Source organism: Siphateles boraxobius, unplaced genomic scaffold, assembly GCF_051911475.1.
Source record: "Siphateles boraxobius isolate OS27281-9 unplaced genomic scaffold, OSU_SipBor_1 65, whole genome shotgun sequence".
Taxonomy (NCBI): domain Eukaryota; kingdom Metazoa; phylum Chordata; class Actinopteri; order Cypriniformes; family Leuciscidae; genus Siphateles; species Siphateles boraxobius.
This window is the reverse complement of record NW_027509192.1, coordinates 11,804,632-11,824,459: the sequence shown is the minus strand read 5'-3', so window position 1 is coordinate 11,824,459 and position 19,828 is coordinate 11,804,632. Positions and strand designations below refer to the sequence as shown.

Sequence of the window (19,828 nt, the reverse complement as noted above, 5' to 3'; positions counted from 1 at the left end):
TACGGCTCCAGGGGGTTAATAAATGCCTTTTGAAGCAATGTGTTTTTGTAAGAAAAATATCCGTATTTATAACTTTATAAACTGTAATCACTAGCTTCCGGTAACAGCCGTACGCAAATCTAGTTACGGCGGAAGAGTGACCTCTATCCAGAAGTGCAGAGGATAGAGTAAAACAAGAAGTCTATAATGAGACTCCTGTTGCACGTTCACAAAGACAGTATTCGAGATGCCACTTTAAGTTGCTGTCTGAACGGGACATTTCGAGACTTACACCTGTAAGTAAATGCGGTTGTCAATCCCAAAACATGACAGTGTGAACATACCCTATATCAGTGGTTCTCAACTCCAGTCCTCCGGACCTCTGCACATTTTGTATGTCTCTCTTATCTGACACACTCAGTTCAGATCAAGGAGTCTCTCCTAACGAGCTGGTGATCTGAATCAGGTGTGTTAGATAAGGAGACATAAAAAATGTGCAGAGCAGTGGGTCCCGAGGACTGGAGTTGAGAACCACTGCCCTATATGATAGACACAGTCTCGTTTTCCAGCAACTTATCCAACCCTTCTATTTCTATCAATATTGTCCATCCAGGTCCAGGACTCACCCAGAACTGCCTCTAGCACTTTCCCTGACGGTTGCATGGCGGCTCTGTGGAGTGGAAGAAGTCCACTACTGTCCACTTCCCTAAAGGCTGAAGGAAATCGCTTGAGCTCATGGATGACCGCAGTATCACCTTATGATCAGGATACATGAAGAGATTATTGACATATTGGCCTTGTTCCACACCAAGGTTTCCTTCATCAGATGTACAGTATCAGCTTGATCAATCAACATTTCTGTATCATCATACAGAAAAATGTACCATCAATGTGGAAAAATCTTATTGTAGAAATGAAAATATACCCTCATTTTAGGGATTGGCGATTGGTGAAACTCTCTTGAGAACCTCTAGGCCCCCTTTCAAAAAGGGCATTTCTATGAGGAACTTATAAGAACTCAAAAATCCCTTCAAGAACTCTACTTAATCATAACACCATCTTATGACTTGAATACACAATAGGACAGGGATAAGCATTTTTGCTCCTGGAGGGCCGCTGTCCTGCAGTGTTTTGCTCCAGGCCTGATTAAACACATTTGAACCAAGGTCATCCAGGGCTCCATCCGAATGTTTAGGCAGCTGACTTGTTGCCTCTCTGCCCTTGGTCTAATAAACTACAACAAAAAAAGAGAGCTTTGGTGATAACTAAGTGGATATTTAATTACTGCAGAATTTTCTAGACAGGAACGTTGGGACAAGTTGGAGCTAAACTCTGTCCAGGGGTGTGTTTCCCAAAAGCATCGTTAGCCAATTATGGTTGCAAGTTCCATATGTCTCTATTGGTAACAACATAACTTGTGATCATAGATGGCTTTGGGAAACGCACCCCAGAACCAGGATTTGATACCCCTGGATTAGGATATCCGATGCACCTTCAGAAGGGTCCTGAGGTCGTCAAGTGGGTTCTGCAAGTGTTGCAATCTGAGGAAACTCAAGTATCTTTTCATTTTTACGGTTATAGAACAGAAATAAAATATTTCAAGGCATTAATACATTACCTGTTTCGATTGCTTCCAGTAGTTTCGAATTCTCATCACTGGCTGAGCTTTATGAAAAAAATAAGGATCTGAGAGAAAGTATTTTGCTATACTTTTTGCAATTTTAACTATTCGGGTTCCTTCAAAGCATATTGTACATAAAATATATATAACATACCTGTATTCATTTTCATTCATCTTGTCCAACAAAATATATCTAGAAATTGTGTCCCATAAATTAGAAGGCTATGGCCATTAGAGCATCAGTGACTGTTGGAGCTAATCAGAGCTGAATACAACTAAAGTAATTATATTTGCAAACATGAACCTTTCATTAAACACAGCTCAGTGCTTACCTTTGTGACTTTCTTGTTCCTAGTGACATGAGCTTTTATATTCAAGCATGACCTGCTTTCATTGCCAATGAAATGCCATGCAACAAATGCCATGCCATTAGGTTCAGTCTGTTCCTATTGTAGTCACTTCCAGGCAACACACACCTGGATAAAATATTTTCTAGGAAGTGACACATGAGATGATTCACTTTCACTGAAGCTTGATTCGATTCATTCGGGCGGTAATTCGGTTCTGTTTCCAAAACGAGTTACTATATTTTTGTCCCCCACCCACATACATTTTGTTCTTCATGTTTGTAGTAAAGTTGGTACTTTATCACTGATTTATTAGGTTATATACATCGTGTCAAGTGATATTGTGTTAACATACACTCTTAAAAAAGCACCGTGGTATTTTGGACATGTTTTTTGAACATGTATATTGCAGCACATTCTTTGAAATACCCAGTAAATGGCATGGTACAGGCACTAAAAAGTACATATTTAGAATATATTAAAGTATGATGGTATTACCAAGGCTCAAGGGAAATCCACCATTCTTCCCAGTCTTTGTTAATTAATAAAATTAATTCTCTAAATAAATAAATTATTTATAATAATGTTAATAAAGCTGTAACCATTTCACAGTTATACGCTTAAATAAAGTAATTACGTTCAATTACGCACGTTTTGCTTATAATTTCAACCGACTCTATAAAAAGAATCGGCTCAATAGATTGACTCATTTGCGAATCGGACATCACCAGTGACACTATTGTTACCATAGCAGCGGCCAAACACTTTCCAGACTCATGTCATTGTTAACCTAGACTCTACTCTTTTATTTTAAACGTTAATAAAGACGTTTCCGTCAAATTGCTCTCAAGAATATCAGAGGTGAACGTGCTATTATTGAACTTTAACGTTTGTCTGTTTAGGTGTGAGAAATTTGTCATGTCAGAGCAGGAGAGTGAAACTGAACCGGCGGAGCTAAGAATGTCACAAGAAGTCATTCAGACAGAGACTGACCTTCATGAGGAAGATGATGATGCTGAAGACCAGAGACGTCAGAACGATAGAAATCTACAAGAAGGCGAAACCAACCATATCAATTCCTCCAGTGATGTTGGAAACTCAACAGCAACGGGTGAAATATAATTCTGCATTTTACCCCAGCATTATTATACACTTAGAACAATACTATGGTACTATGGTAAGCATGGTCGATTTGGGCATAGTATCTTGGTAATAATGTGTTTTTTCTTTGACATATTGCTCCATAAAATGGAAGTCAATGTAATACCCCGGTATTCTTTGAAGTAGCTTGGATTAGGGTTCTTATCATTAGTCAAAAACATTTAGTTAATTAAGGCAGAAATAAAATATAACTATTAATTTAGATTAAAAAATTCTAAATGAAAATTAAAAATGTTTCCTTGTCAACTTACTGAAGTAACGTTACATTTGTTGCTCACACTTTAGTTTGAGGAACACATATTCACTAGTATTATATTAACTATGACTTTTTCCTTAATAAAATCTTAATTTACCTTATTATTAAAAGTTAAGGTGATTGTTGTTGGGGTTAAGTTTGGGTATGGTGTAGGATTAAAAGAATAGTTCACCCAAAAATGAAAATTCTATGGAAGTCAATAGGGCCCCATCAACTGTTTGGTTACCAACATTCTTCAAAATATATTCTTTAACAAAAGAAAGAAATTCTTACATGTTTGGAACAACTTGAGGGTCCTAATAAACAGCCAATATAGTAATATGCAAGCGAATAAGCAAGTAGTTAATAGTGAGAATTGGTCCCTAAAGCATTACCAGTTTGCCTTAAAGGTACACTATGTAAGTATTTTGTAATAAAATATCCAAAAATCAGTTGCACAGTGTGATAAATTTCCTGCAGTTGTATACTAACAATATCTCAAAAGTTCTCAAAGATTTTTAATTTCAGAGAAATCCCAATTTTAAATAAAAGCTCGTCCTGGACTCCATGTTTACTTGTCGCCTGTCAATGACGTAAAATCCGCGTTATTCCTGGTTTCCGCTCGTACTGCCATAGTAACCATGGCGACAGACGTGGACAACTGCATTACGTCTAGTGGCACGCTCACGCTGTTGTTGTTTCGTTCAAACATTATGGACCATGGCAAGCAGACTTTGGGACAAAAGGAGAACTAAAACAAGGATCAATATTAGTGTGGCGTTTTCGAGATGCTGAGAGCTCCACGTCCATGACAAACTTAGACTTGACAGTACTTTATTGGACAGGTGAGCAAATGTACATAAAACGTACTCGGTTACTAACGTAACCTCGGTTCTCTCTAGAGAGGGAACGAGTACTGCGTAATATCTTACGCTATGGGGAAAACCTCTTTTCCACGAGATATTGAAGCCAAAAATTATACTTAATTTTTAATAATGTAAAACGCTTTGCGACAGCATGCAGACATAGGCAAGGCAGCTTGCGTGCCTATTGGCTGACCTGTGGCAAAAGCAGCAGCATATCGATAGAGGCCCTGCGAGACATGACACCCAATGGGGCACTTCGCGCATATATACATCACGTCCCGCCAGAATAGGCGTGGCCTTGGCCTATAAATACAGATCGATAGGCTGATACAAACTGGTTTTCATCGCAGAAGCGAACCAAGCTGTAGTATGCACAGCAAGATACGCAGTACTCGTTCCCTCTCTAGAGAGAACCGAGGTTATGTTAGTAACCGAGTACGTTGTCTTACGAGAGTATCTCTCGTACTGCGTAATATCTTACGCTATGGGGAACACAATGCAACACGCCGTGCGTACTGGGATCCGACACTAAAGTCCCAAGGGCAGTAGCCCGGGGCCCATATAGTGCATCATCACCATAGACTCACAGAGAGTCGGGGAAGAGAGGCTGCAAGCATCATTCCCCATGAAATAGCATCCTACAGGAGCTAGTTATGTCAACAGTGTTCCACACAGACAGGGTGAACTTGTTCAGCCTGAACTGGGTAACAGTACGGGTTATTCAGCAACCATGGAGCTGTTCTCTCGATCAGTGTGCATAAGCAATGACTCAGTATTCTGCGCCGGCGCAGCGGTACAGATAATACTGAATTCTAGACCGACAGCAGCTTCGCCTGTAAGGCGGGAACCTATAGGTTATAAAACCTTATAAATGTAGACGGCGAGGCCCAGCCTGCCGCCATACAGATATCTTGCAAGGAGATCCCGCTAGACCACGCCCACGTCTGTCTGCAGACCGAAGAGCGGGACACATAAGCTCTCAGTGCCCTGACAGAGCAGAGGAGACTCGCATCCTCCTCCTCATCACGAGCCGGGAGGGCGCACAGGGATATAACCTGGGCCCTGAACGGTGTGTTGAGAGATTTGGGCACGTACCCGTGCCTTGGATTGAGTATGACTTTCGAGTCATTTGGCCCAAACTCCATGCATTATGCGCTTACTGAAAGCGCTTGCAAGTCCCCTACACGCTTCACTGAAGCGAGAGCCATAAGGAATACCGTTTTAAAGAGAGAGATTTTTCATGTCTGACGAATGGATTGGCTCAAATGGGGCACCTTTCATGGCTTCCAAAACCATAGAAAGGTCCCAAACAGGGACTGAGGGGGGTCTGGGAGGATTCAGCCTCCAAGCTCCCCTGAGGAATCGCACGACCAGGTCGTTTTTCCCCAGTGACTGGCCAGACGTCGGTTTTGCAAACGCCGCTGTGGCCGCCACGTACACTTTGAGCGTGGATGGGGTCCTGCCCTTATCCAGCAGCTCCTGAAGGAAGGAGTGCACTTCCGTAACTCTGCAGTCTGCGGGTGAAGAGCCCTGAGCTTGACACCAGGCAGAGAATACTGACCACTTCGAGGAATAGAGCCGTCTAGTAGACGGGGCTCTAGCCTGCGTGATTGTATTTAACACTCCCTCTGGGAGGTTAGCGGGTACCCGTTGATGGCCCATGCATGTAGGGACCATAAATCCGGGTGAGGATGCCAAATCGAGCCCTTTACCTGAGAGAGGAGGTCTCTCCTCACCGGTATCGGCCACGGGGCAGTGCTGGTGAGCCGCATCAAGACTGGGAACCAGTTCTGGTTTGTCCAGAGCGGAGCCACGAGAAGCACTGGGCATCCGTTTTCCCTGATCCGTTCTAGCACCTGAGGCAGGAGCGAGAGGGGGGGGAAAGCATAGAGGGGGCAGCGGGGCCATACGTGGGCCAGCGCATCCCTGCTCTTGGAGAAAAAGTTTGGACAGTGAGCGTTTTCTTGGGACGCGAACAGGTCCACCTGCGCTCTGCCGAATGTGTCCCACAACAGTTGGATCGTCTGCGGGTGCAGCGACCACTCCCCTGCTGGGACATTGTTTCAGGACAGACGGTCTGGTCCCAGAGTCAGGCGACCAGGCACATGCGCTGCTTTCAGTGAAAGCAGGTTGTGCTGAGTCCAGACCAGGAGGCGTTCCGTCAGCCTGTAAAGGTTTCGGGACCTGACGCCACCCTGGTGATTTATGTATGCCACCACTGACATGTTGTCCGACCGGACTAAGACATGGCGGCCTTTTATCTGGGGACAAAAGCGCCGTAGCCTGTTGTCTACAGCTAGCATTTATAGACAGTTTATGTGCAGGAGCTTCTCCCGTTCTCACCACTGGCCGAAGAACGGTCTGTCCTCGAGCAGCGCTCCCCATCTCGAGGTGGAGGCGTCCGTGGACACCACCGTCACACTCGAGGGAGTCCCCAGACTCACGCCTGACTGATACCAGTCGGCTATTTTCCAAGGTTCCAGAGCCGAGGCGCATTTCATGTCGACCCTGAGGCGAAACAGACCAGAGTTCCATGCCCGGGGTGGAACTCGCACTTTCAGTCTTTAACTGCAGTGGGCGCATGCGAAGCAAGCCCAGCTGGACCACTGACGATGCCGAAGCCATAAGGCCCAGCATCTTCTGAAACCTTTTGAGCTGGACTATAGAGCCGCGGCGGAAGGATTTCGCGGCGCTGAATGTCCAGTTCTCGCTCTGGCGATAGACGTGCTGTCATAGACAGCGAGTCCAGCACTGTTCCCAGAAAAGAGATTTTCTGGCTGGGAAACAGCGAACTTTTCGCCCAATTGACTGTGAGACCCAGATTCTCGAGATGCTCGAGCAATGTGGTCCTGTGTTCTATGAGCTCTGAATGTGATCGAGCTAGAATCAGCCAATCGTCCAAGTAGTTCAACACTCACATGCCCCGAAGTCTCAGGGGTGCGAGAGCCGCGTCCATGCACTTCGTAAATGTACGGGGTGCCAAAGACAGGCCGAACGCTTGTGACGTGACGCTATTTGTATTTGGAAATAGGCGTCCTTCAGATCTATTGACATAAACCAGTCTCCTTGGCGCACTTGCGCGAGGATTTTCCTGGTTGTCAGCATTCTGAACTGGCGCTTCATAAGCACTCTGTTCAGCTGTCGCAGATCTAGAATGGGTCTGAGACCCCCGTCTTTCTCCGGTACCAGGAAATATCTGCTGTATAGCCCCCCTTCGCTCTGAGCCTGAGATAAAGGTTCTATGACCCCTTTTCTCAGCAGTTTCGCTATTTCGGCTCGAAGTAGATGAGATACTTCGTTGTTCACCGAGGTTTCGACTCGCGCCGTGTAACGGCAGGGACGTCGAGCGAACTGTAGCGAATAGCCTCTCTTTATAGTGTTCAACACCCACTCTGATACCCCGGGCAGCTTTGCCCACGCGTCTGCGTGAATAGCTAGGGGTAGAATGAAATCCGGGCTCTGGCCGCGGCATTGCAGTGGATGCAGAGCTCCAGTGTGCTGAGACATAAACACTGTGTTTACAACGTGCGAGGCGGGCAGCCTGGGCAGCCTGGCCAGCCTGGCCAGCCTGGGCAGCCTGGTCGCGCTCGAATTCTCTATGACCGGTTGTGGAGAGAAAGCGAGCATGACAAACCCCGTGGGGATGAGCGTGTCTGTGAGGGAATGTGGGCGCGGGACAGCGGGCACATTCACTGCACTTATAACACCGTCGGCATGTGCTGACTGAATGTGTGTCGGTTTCGTTTTTACAGAAACCGAGGGACACGCATTGTGTAGTGTTTGTGAGCACTGTGTTGTGGGCACATTCACTACATTGTTTGCACAATCGACCTGAGTCGATTTTATTTGTGCTAGCCCTGCGCTGTGGCGGGCTGTGTCTGCGTGTGGGAATGGGAACTGGGACGTGGGCATTCTTACAACACTCATAACACCATCGGCCGTGGCCGGAACACCAGAAAATACACTCTTTATTGTATTTATCTGGGTAGCCGTAAAAACGGCTTTTGTGTGCAGGCAAGCGGGCAAATGAACCGGGTTGTTGACTGCTAAATACACTGGAACAGTCACATTGCATGGAACTGGACGAGCGAAATGTTTTGGTGAAAACCCGGCCGCAGCGGGATTTGAACACCGTCGCTTTCCTAGAGAGGCTAGGAAGGCTTTGAGACCTCGGGCTTGATTTCGATCCTCGGCCGGGGCCCGTGCTGAGGGGGGCGGCGTCCGGTAGAGCGAGAGCGCGATCTCTGTTCTCGGGCCTGGCGGCGTTGAGAAGCGGCGGCAGCGGGTGGTGAAGGCTGCGGCTGGGAGCTCCGGGCAGGCTGCTGTTTAGAGTGACCTGTTGCGGAACTAGAGCGCTTCGGGAGGAAGTGCTTCATAGCCTGCGATGTCTTTTGAACCTCTTGGAATCTGTCCGCGAAATCTTTGACGGCAGATCCGAAAAGGCCAGTTGACGAAATGGGCGCGTCGAGAAATACAGCGCGCTCTGCTTCAGTCATTTCAGACAGCGTCAACCACAGATGTCTCTCAGCCACGGTGAGAGACATTGGGCATGTTCCGCCCAATGGCCTGTGCAGCTGATTTCGTAGCGCGTAGAGCCAGGTCTGTAGCGCTCCGTAAATCCGCAACGCTGATTGATTCAGCGCCTTGCTCGTCCATTTTTCAGAGAAGGTCGGCCTGGAAGATCTGCAGGATAGCCGTTGTGTGTAGTGCTGACGCGGCTTGCCCGGCGGCGGTGTATGCGCGATCGTGCATGGATGACGTCACTCGGCAGGCTTTAGATGGTAGCGTTATCTGAGCTCGCCGTCCAGCAGAGTGCGGGCAGAGATGGGAAGCTACCGCTGCTTCCACTGGGGGAAGAGAAAGGTATCCTCTGTCTTTCGCACCGTCCACAGTGGAGAATGCAGCAGAGGCAGAGGTACGCACCTTGGCCGAGAGGGGGGCGTTCCAGGACCTCGCGACTTCTTCGTGAAGTTCAGGAAGAAAAGGGGCGGGTCTGGATTGTGACGGTGCGTGGTCCTTTTTGAGGAAGTATCCGTCCAGTCGGATGCGCGCGGGCTGCGTGGGCGCCTCCCAGTCGAGGCCGAGGTTGCCGATGGCTTGAGAGAGCAGACGCATCAGCTCTGACTCGTTGTCGGCCCGTTTCCCAGCAGGCTCACGGATAGCAGGGGGGAGGTCCACAGAGCTCGCCCAATCCTCACTATCTGATGCCAGGATAGAGCAGACCTCGGCAGTTTCGTCAACCTCGATGGCGGAGGGGGCGGGGGACGGCGGCCGCTGTCCGTCGGTGAGGGACTCGAGTGATGCCGGCGAAGCTGGCGGGCGAACCGGCGAGCTTTGGCAGGCAGGAGATGGCTCGGGCCGCGCTGTGCATAGCGCTTTTTACGGCGCGGCGCTGCAGCGGGTTGAAGTGCAGGCTCTGAGAAAGATGCCAGGCGAGTCCTCAGAGTCACCATAGGCAGTAGCTCACAGTGATGGCATCCGCCGTCGACGAGAGCGAAAGCCGCATGATCCTCACCCAGGCAGGAAACGCAGATGACATGGCGATCCTCTTTACTGAGTGTGGCTCGACACGAGCCGCAGGACCTATGCATCTTGAGAAAGACGCAGATCTTTCAGGAGGGAGAGAAACAGTGAAAAAAGTGTGTGTCGCAGCGGCGAACACACACACACACTTGAATGGAAAGGATATGACGCCGGAAAGCGTAGCAGGTACGGCAGCTAAAGGCGGCGATGCCAGCGACTTCAGACTCAAGGCTCTTCCCGCTGTATGCTTTTCCTCAGACGGCGCGGCTTCTCACTCCGGATCCAGCGATGCAGATGCCTATCGATCTGTATTTATAGGCCAAGGCCACGCCTATTCTGGTGGGACGTGACGTATATGGGCGCGAAGTGCCCCATTGGGTGTCATGTCTCGCAGGGCCTCTGTCGATAGGCTGCTGCTTTGGCCACAGGTCAGCCAATAGGCACGCAAGCTGCCTTGCCTATGTCTGCATTCTGTCGCAAAGCTTTTTTCATTGATTAAAAATTAAGGATAATTTTTGGCTTCAATATCTCGTGGAAAAGAGGTTTTCCCCATAGCGTAAGATATTACGCAGTACGAGAGATACTCTCGTAAGAGAACTAATCAATGTTATATCGCTCAACGTGATGAAATTTTAGAATATGATCAGTATGTTATTCTAATGTTGATTTAGCTTACTGCTTGTCTCATATAGCCAACGAACTAACATATAGAATAACATTATAACTTTCAACAATCAAATGCAGTTTAGTGTGATAGTGTAACGTTAGACCAAGTAAAACAGCGCTGAGTTACCTCACAAGTTTCATTCGTCTAATAAGCTGACCTGTGTGAGTATTAATTCAGCACTTGCGGGTAGTTCGGTAGAATGAAATGTCCTTATTCCTTTATATCCCCGGCGCTGATAGCTGTTTCTCATTAGCAATCGTGCCCTGCTTCATTCCACAGTCATGTTAAAAACATCAATGTATTCACTCATCCATAAACATTATTAGATCCATCAGTTTGACGACAAGTTCCATAATACCGCTGGAATTATGCGTCATCAACCTACGCCTTTGTTATTGTAAGAGGTTAGCGGCCCCTAGCGGCGAAGGAATTACATATTGTAGTTTTAAGCACTAAAACTGAACACAAAAATAAGAAAAAATCCAAAATAGAATAGAAAATTCTACAAAAATTTATAATAATAATTTTAATAATAATAATAATAATAATAATGTAATAATATATAAATAATACCAAAATAACACTGACTTGGAATACCATGTAAATACCATGGTATTGAAATGTGGTAATCATTCAGTAGTACTATGGTAAAAAAGAAAGAAAGTGATATTATCATACAATACCATTACTGTTCCATAGTACCACCACAATTTTTTAAATAAATACTCAGCACATTTTTTGTATATTCATGTTAATATTTATAATTCTAATGCAATTGTATTTCTTGTTCTTCCAGTTAAGATCTTGCTGATGCCAGAGAGGCACATGATAACGGTGGCCTTCACTATTGGCCTCTCAATCCTGGATCTCAAAAAACACTTCAGCTTCAAGCTGAGGGTGCCATTAGACATCATAAAAATCACTCTAGACGGTAAGACACAAAAGATCGTCCTTCATAGGAGAGATTGTGTAAAATTCTGACATTTCTGAGTATAAAAGCATTTTATACAGCATTTACTATACAATGATGTAAAGGACACATTAAAAGTCTCTCGGATCTTTTTAATTTAGTTTTACTTTTTGTCTAGAAAAAAGTGTCGAAGATGACCAGACGCTGATGGATATTGGCGTACAGCCACATGGGATGGTCCAATTTGAGATGAGCTCGCGAGACCCGGAGAATTACCCCATGAGACCAGACAAACCACAGCAGGAGTACAACATGCCGGATGTCATCACTGTCAGAGTTCAAACAGGTACAGTCGAATTTATAGCTGACTAAGGCATTATGAGGATAGACAAGTTTTTGTGACAAGTTTCTGGCTTTAAGACACAGAGACATATCAGGACGTGGTGGTAGAGATAGAGAGAGCCACTCGCGGGAAGGCATTTCTGGGAGGATTCCGTCATATGGTGACCAAAACTGAGTATCATAATGCTGCTGTACAGACGATGCCTAAGAAGAGGCCTAACAGGAGCAATGAGTCCTTCAGCAGGGATACACAGGTGCACGCATACATACGCACTATACAATGGAGTGAAGGACTTTTTGTGCAGTAATAAAACCCATTAAATGGACAGAACTTTCATCTTTTTGCCTCATTTTTTTTATGTTAAATTAAAGTAACTGATAATTTAGCAGGAGGATGGCACATAATGCATTTGCTAAAAAAACAAAAAACCCTTAAACATTTTTTATGTTTAATAAAACATAAAATAAACATGTTTTATAATAACACATTTAATTAACATAAATTTGTATAAAACATATAATGTAGGCTATATGTAAAAATATTGTGTATTAAAATATCATTGTAAAATATAAAAATATTTTGTATTGTAATGTATATAAAAATATTTTGTATTGTAATGCATATAAAAATATTTATGAAAATTGTTTGTGTAAAAAAATTATATTTTATATTTTCTTATATGATCTTTATATACTTTTTATGTAATGATATGGTGATTAATTGTTTATTGTTTATAATAATAATAATAAAGTTTATTTTATAAAGCGCCTTTAAAAGCAGCTTCTCAAAGCGCTGTACACACAATAGACAATATAAAAGCAAACACATCAACAGGTAAATGCAAGTTTAAAAAAGTATGTCTTAAGTTGACCTTTAAAAATGGCATAGGTCTGGGCTTCCCTAAGTCCAAGAGGCAGAGAATTCCAAAGGACAGGTGCATAGAAGGAAAAAGCCCTGTCACCCATAGACTTTAAGCGAGTTTTAGGAACCACCAGCATGCTCGATTGTGAGGAGCGCAATCTGCGATTCGGAGTGTAGGGGTGTAACAGTTCAGCTAGATAATTTGGAGCCAGACCGTGCAAAGACTTATATGTAAGCATCATAATCTTAAAATCTTAACCTAACTGGGAGCCAATGCAAGGATTCCAAAACCGGAGTTATATGGTTGCCTATTCTGGACCCAGTTAAGATCCTAGCAGCAGAATTTTGTACACGTTGAAGCTTGTGTAGTGTAGATTTAGAAACACTGGCTAAAAGAGCATTACAATAGTCAGTCCGAGAGACGACAAAGGAATTTATCAGGTTTTCAGCTACGGGAAAAGTTAACATTGGCCGCAATCTAGCGATGTTTCTAAGATGGAAAAAAGATGATTTAACAGTACTCTGAATGAAAGAATCAAATGAAAGATTAACATCAAAAATAACTCCAAGGTTCCTCATTTTACTCTGGATACCGAAAACAGAGCCATCATGAGTCAAAGACAGAGAACCAACTTTGGAAGTTTGATGACGAGAACCAATGAGCATAACTTCAGTTTTATCACTGTTCAAACGGAGGAAATTATTACTCATCCAGGTTTTTATTTCAGTAATACTACCAGAAAGAAAATCAACGTTGGAGCGCTCAACATTCCAACATACATTTTAACACACACACAAACATAGACACACAAGGAGTTAATCTTCAGTAAAGAGTTTTATAAATGACGTAATTGTTGAGAAAGTTGTTAGCCATACATTTGAATGATTTATTACTTTGAAATGTCAAGACAATTGAATTTTTAGAGAATCTTATTTATATAATATTTTGCCAAAATCACAGTATAATTGACAAATTCTAATTGGGGTAAAAAAAAAAAAAAAAAAATTCAACAAAAAAAAATGTATATATATATATATTACACTTTTGTAATCCAAATCAGGTACTCTATATTTTATTACACAACGTATTTAGTTTTAGTTTTGATGAATAAAATACATATTCCAATGATTATGTCTTTTTCACAAAATAAATAGAAGCAATAAAACACTTGTGGTCACGTTATATTGTGAATATAATAATCATGCTTCATAACCCCAATTAACTGTGACATTAAACACTACCATTCAAACATTTGTCAGAACAGTACTGTACAGTACAGTAATGTAGGCAGTACATTTTTTTGTGGAGAAATTTATGTTTTCACCCTTGATACTAATTGGAAATATTTCTTGAGCAGCAAATCAGCATATTATGATTTCTGAAGGATCATGTGACACTGAAGACTAGAGTAATGATGCTGAAAATTCAGCTTTGAATCACAGGAATAAATTACATTTTAAAATATATTAAAATACAAAACAGTTCTTTTAAATAGTAATAATACTTCACAATATTATTGTTTTTACTGTAGTTTTTATCAAAGAAATGCAGCCTTGTTGAGCATAAGAGACTTCTTTTAAAAACATTAATAAATCTTACTGACCCCAAACTTTTGAACGTCAATGTAGATTCAAATCTTAGACCAATTTGGGTTGCCGTTTGGACTGCACACCCCTAATTTTTTTTGTCATTTAAACAGACGGTGGAGTTGAAACACCAGGATCAGCAGTGCTATAGGAACGCCTCGACTCAGATGACCAAAATCGGCTGTTATGTGTCGAACATGAAGGACAAGCTCATCACCCCAGGGACTTACATCACTGCAGAAGAGTATCACAGCAAGAGACTGAGAGCTGTGCGTGTGTTTGAAGGGGTTGAGAGAGAATTGCATTCATTCTGTGCATTCGCTTTTTAGGACAAATGCTTATATGTATATGTTTTTCCTTAGGTCATTACACTACAGTCACATGTCAGGCGCTGGCTAGCCAAGTGTTTCACAGACAACTTGAGACAGGCTAAAGAGCAGCACCTGGCGTGGATGGAAAATGAAAAGAGAAGGAAGAAAGAGGAAAAAGAGCAGCAGGTCAGAGATGAATATCACCGCAGGATGAACCCGGAGTCGAAGGGAGACTTTGATCTGCTATATAATGCCTTGAAAAGTGAGTGTGTGAGTGTTTGTTAGCAATGCTACTAACTTAAAGGTGAAGAGGTTTACGCACCACTAGAATCAACAAATGGAAATGCAAAAATAATGACTTAATTTTAGTCTCAAGTCTCTCTGAAAACCATGATAGTCCTGCCTCCAAAAACTCGCCACTGGTTGAAACAGTGTTGCTATGTCAGACTAGTCAGGTTGCTCAAACAAACTGAGCAATTTTCAGTTTAAACTTTTCAGGAACCTACAAATGACTTATATTTGACTCATAATAAACTTTTTTTTGTAAACTTTTTTTTAAACTATTTCCTACATTATATTGCATGTGCAACTTTTCAGCCAATTGGTGAGTTCAGCCGGTTCATGCAAATGAACTGGTTAAAATAAACGCTTCACTGATTCACCTCAGTTACTTCACAGACGTCCCTGTGTCTTAGTTTTTTAGTGAAATATTTTTAAATACTGTTGACCATGTTTGTTTGTTTTTTAAACTCTGTTACACTCTTAACTCTAACTCTTAACTTGCACTGTTAACTCTGTTTCATTCAAAAGATTTTTTTTAAAGAAAGTAATTAGTATTTTTATGATAAAGGATGCATTCAATTGATCAAAAGTGAATTCACCAATGATTCTAAAAATATATATATCACAGATCCACTAAGAAATATTGAGTAGCACTACTTTTTTCAACATTGATAATAATAATAAATATTTCTTGAGCACAATAAGAGATTTCGTTCACAAACATTAAAACAGTCTTACAGACCCCAAATATTTGAACAGTAGTGTATATAAATTAGTACTGTATTGGTTGATTTTTCGTTCATTTTTGATTGTGTCATAAATACTGCTGTGATGGAAAAATTAGTTAAATAATATCAGCTGATATTTATATTTTAAAAGATTTAAATTTAAGATTTATACATTTAAATATACAAAGCTTTTTTTAAAGCTTCATTGAAGTTGACTACATCGTAGTTGGTATGATATATGTGTGGAAATGGAGGTTTGTGTTGTAATGTGTTCAGTGATTTGTATATAAGTCAGTGTGATGGTCCTTATTCTTCATCTCTGTATGTCAGAATGGAGGATAGAGGAAGTGGAACGCATCAATGTCACATTATCTGGTGCGGAGAGAAAGGCAGCACTGTGCGCTCTACTGGAGCAAGAGACCCAGTTCATCTCCTCCATAGATCAGCACAGAATGGCTGCCGGCACCAGGAACCAGGATAAGGCCATACAAGCCTTCCTCAACAAGGTATCAATCTTTTGCCAGTCGGCTGTCTCATCATGAACATGCTGTATTGTTTTAGAGCAAATCTTTGTTTGGTTACAGTGCAAGAATGATTGAATATGTCTATTTGATTTGGAGCCAAATAGAGCACACACTAATTGTTATAATATTACTTTTAGTAAATCTGGGTGGCAGAAGACTCATTTGGTTTAGTATTTTGAACATTGTTGGTTCATAACTTTTCCCCATTGTGTCCATTGAATTGAATGTTGGACCATTGGAAATATCAGTGTAATAATTATTTTAACGCCTCTTGCAAGTAGGTAATGATAACTAACAGATAATAAGTTAGATATAAAGTCAGAACAAACACACATACAGGCCTGTAGTGTTTCATATACTGTACCTCCTCTATACTAAAGCAGTGGTTTTAAACTGTGTTACATTGGCCATACATAAAGAAAGCTGTCTTCTAAAGCAAACATTAATTTATTTTAATCTTTAGTTAATTAATAATTATTAAATATTAATTTATGAAAATAACTGCATATGAGCAGCATATGTTTCATGTGATGATAATATCATTCTACATACAATTATCATTTGTAATCATTTATATAAATCTCTAAAAAAGAGAGAGAGAGAGAGAGCGAGAGAGAGAGAGAAAGCATGTTCTTTAATCTAATGTCCTAGCATCCTTCTAAATGCAAAACACAAATGTCCAAATTTTAAAGACGTTTGTTTTTGACTTCTCTTCAGTCTGCAGAGCCAAAGAGATGGCGTGCATTTGACGGGAAGATGACACAAATGGACACCCAGTCCACCATCCGAGCCAAGGAGCTGCGAGACCTGTACAGTAGCATCACACAGGCTCAATTCACAAAGGACGAACGTCTGGATGTGCTACTCACTCTCAAACAAACTGTGAAGGCCAGTTCCAGATCTGTAGTCCAAAATATGGACAAAATATAAACACATATATTTGCTCATCTAATTTTTAAAATGTACTTGTGAACAGGAACATAAATGCAAGCTAACACAGGACATAGTGGACTTGATTGACAGGGAGATGGACCTGTTGATGAGGGGTGTGAAAAAGAGCAACCTGGATGGGTTGAGAAAGAGGATATCAACCCTCTTCCTCCAGTACATCAAAACCCCTCCATTCAACCCTCAGGTGTCCAAACTTCTACGGGTATGTGGCTAAAACTGTGTTGTTCTTGGATTTTCAACATCAAGACCACATTTTCATGTTTCATGATCATCCTTGAGTCAGAGACCATATTTTTATGGTGTTGGTCTTGGTCTAGGTCCTCGAGTCCAAGTCTACGAAAATATTTTCATAGTCTTGGTCCTAAAGTCTGAGTCCAAAGACCATATTTTCATGGTCACCCTTTTCTAGTCTTGGTCTTAACTTGGATTTGAATAAGATGGTTTCGACTACAACCCTCGGCGAAAGTTCACCCTGTACTTCAAATTTATTCTGAGATTAGCTGTAACACCACTTCCAGTTCTCAAGATACTGAAATACAACTTAAGTTTTGATTGGTTTTCTCACTCTTTGAAACAACTCTAATATTTACCCTGCTCTCCACAGGTGCCTCAGGATCCTGCCGACCTGAAAAAGAACATCTATTTGTGTCGTGGCTGTAATGAGTATCAGTCATGCACTGACTTCGCTCTGAATACTAACGCATCTGCAGTTGGCCTCTGTCACCGATGTATGGAGTTAGACAATGAAGCCCGTCAAAGAGAAGACTTCTCTCATTACAAGAATATTCTCAGATGCTTGCGTGACACTGAGGCCGAGTGCAGCCCAGATGCCAAAATCACTTACCTGCTGCAGGTAAAGTTTATGCATGTGTTGGTAATTCATTCTGAGGGCATGTAAAGAGCCGGTTGTTTTCCGTAAAACCTGCACCAGTGAAATCAGCAGTTTTAAAGGTGCAGTAAGTAATTTCACATTTATGTTTTGCACACTGAAATTAGTCTACATAAACAAATAATACATGACTTGACTCCTACAAATGTGGATGTGTGGCGTTTTTGCTTATTAACTTGCCAAAAAAACCTGATGATTATGTGATTTCAACATGGCCACCATCAGGAAGGACCACCCTTTTGTAGAATAAAACAGCTTTTTCGACAGTTGAATTTCTAGAAATGACTAGAAACTTTATGGTTATCTTTATAGTTATCGTCCTTGATGTGAACTGGCCTTTAAGTGTTTCTCATGTGAGTCTGCATGAATTTTTAAAAATATCTGTGGAATGTAAATTTTTGGGTGGAAAATGCGAGAAACAATTGCTTAGTCCATCTTTAATAACATAGATTAAAATGAATGGAACACCAAGTTAATGCTGTGCTCAAGACATTTACTGTCCTCATTAGGAGCAGGACCTTCGGTACCTGGTGGATGTACTTTGGGGAGCTCAGTCCGCATTGAGCGGCTGGAAAGACCTTCATGATTTAATGCTGGTGCGCTGGGAGAAGCATTTGGACTGGAGTCCATGGAACTGCATCCTCCTCACGAAGGACGAGGCCGCTGCACATCTGAAACTGGAGAACATCGAGAAGGTACTGCGGCTACAACTGCTTTTGAATGTCTTTCACACTTAGAATGATTAAACGTCAAACGTAAATGATATAATAGCAGATATTTAAAGGGTTAGTTCACCCAATAATGAAAAATCTGTCATTCCAAACCCAAAAAGAAAATATTTTTTATGAAATCTGAGAGCTTTCTGTCTCTCCATAGACAGCTACAAAACTACCACTTTGACGCTTCAAAAAGTTCATGAAGAGATAGAAAAACCTGTGCAGAATATTGTAATATATAATAAAACTTTAAACTTTATCTGCCAAAACTCTATAATCGTGACTATTCACTGTACACCAGTCAAAGCTCCATTTTAGAGATGCTGTTTACATGTAATGCATATACAGAACACAATTGTCTCTGCCTCCACTTGAACACAAACCTATTTGTCCCACCATACAAATGCCCGCTGTTTTCACTTGCAGGCATACGATGTGGTAGTTATCCGTAATGTCAAGCAGAAACACGCACTGGCCAGGAAGTACTTCTCTCAGATACCTACGATGGCCGCATGTCTGCACAATGCCGAGATTCAGCCTGGTGCCTTCGGCAAACTGCCGGTCTCCAAGCCCATCACCAAGGCCACCAAGGAGAATCACTAAGAGGCTACCCACAATCCTGTGGGGTGCTCAGGGACATCTGCAGCTTCACTTCACTAGACAGTTTAAGCGTTCTTCCTCAAGATCATTTATCAAATTTGAATATCTTATATGGTAATTAAAACCGGGAGTTGCTGGGCCATTTGCCATTTGGGCCTAATTTATTAATGTTAATTAGTTGTCATTTGGCAGTAATTGAGCAAGGAGTTTTATGATTTTTGATAACTTCGTTGGTTTTTTGTAAAATAGTAATTGGTAAAACAAGCAGCAACACTACAATCCTGTGAAAAATACAGCATTAGCATGTTTTCCAGTGTTAAACTTGAGTACAGTAAGCTGCATATAAAAGGGAGATCAGACAGATAAAAAAAAGTAAAATCCCTCCATGATTACTCCATAATGCCACACAAGAATGAATTGAAACATTATTTCCAGGAACACTTTGAAAGCCTAAAAAGCTCAAGTTCAAGAGGTTTTAATTAGGCCTTTGCAAATGATATATAGCCTAGATCTAATCAGGAGGTGAGCAAGTTAAGATCTGCAATTATAGGAAAAGGTCAAGAACCTCCTCCCGCGTTTCCTTTTGAACAAATGGGAATGAGACCATCAGCACCACAGGACTTACGGCTAAAAAGAACGACTAGTGATGAAAGGTTTGAGTTATATTTCTGTCCCTCTATGACGTGAGTTTATGAGATGAGGTTAATAAAACTGTTTTTATTAATCA

The 19,828-nt window shown here is 42.1% G+C and overlaps 2 protein-coding genes across 6 annotated transcripts in view; one reads left to right on the top strand and one right to left on the bottom strand.

Moving 5' to 3' along the window:
- The window catches only part of LOC143720990 (ankyrin repeat and SOCS box protein 15-like), a 6,336-nt gene extending 4,219 nt beyond the window's left edge, over positions 1–2,117 (bottom strand). For both annotated transcript variants that reach the window (XM_077211013.1, XM_077211014.1), the window contains exons 1-4: positions 1,933–2,117; positions 1,755–1,793; positions 1,598–1,644; positions 606–734 (exon numbers count right to left, since the gene is read on the bottom strand). In XM_077211013.1, the coding sequence (XP_077067128.1) occupies positions 606–734; positions 1,598–1,644; positions 1,755–1,793; positions 1,933–1,961 (244 nt within the window). In that variant the 5' untranslated portion in view covers positions 1,962–2,117. The remainder of the gene's footprint in view (positions 1–605; positions 735–1,597; positions 1,645–1,754; positions 1,794–1,932) is intronic.
- Positions 1–19,828, top strand: part of iqub (IQ motif and ubiquitin domain containing) — a 26,084-nt gene extending 6,256 nt beyond the window's left edge. For 2 of the 4 annotated variants that reach the window (XM_077211008.1, XM_077211009.1), the window contains 12 exons: positions 2,850–3,058; positions 11,196–11,330; positions 11,488–11,655; positions 11,730–11,905; positions 14,214–14,369; positions 14,463–14,673; positions 15,752–15,927; positions 16,663–16,833; positions 16,922–17,098; positions 17,501–17,749; positions 18,295–18,480; positions 18,928–19,828. In XM_077211008.1, coding sequence (XP_077067123.1) covers positions 2,866–3,058; positions 11,196–11,330; positions 11,488–11,655; positions 11,730–11,905; positions 14,214–14,369; positions 14,463–14,673; positions 15,752–15,927; positions 16,663–16,833; positions 16,922–17,098; positions 17,501–17,749; positions 18,295–18,480; positions 18,928–19,104 — 2,175 coding nt within the window. In that variant the 5' untranslated portion in view covers positions 2,850–2,865 and the 3' untranslated portion in view covers positions 19,105–19,828. Of the gene's footprint in view, positions 1–2,683; positions 3,059–11,195; positions 11,331–11,487; positions 11,656–11,729; positions 11,906–14,213; positions 14,370–14,462; positions 14,674–15,751; positions 15,928–16,662; positions 16,834–16,921; positions 17,099–17,500; positions 17,750–18,294; positions 18,481–18,927 lie in introns of those variants that run through there. The other 2 variants (XM_077211012.1, XM_077211011.1) reach the window with 2 other exon arrangements.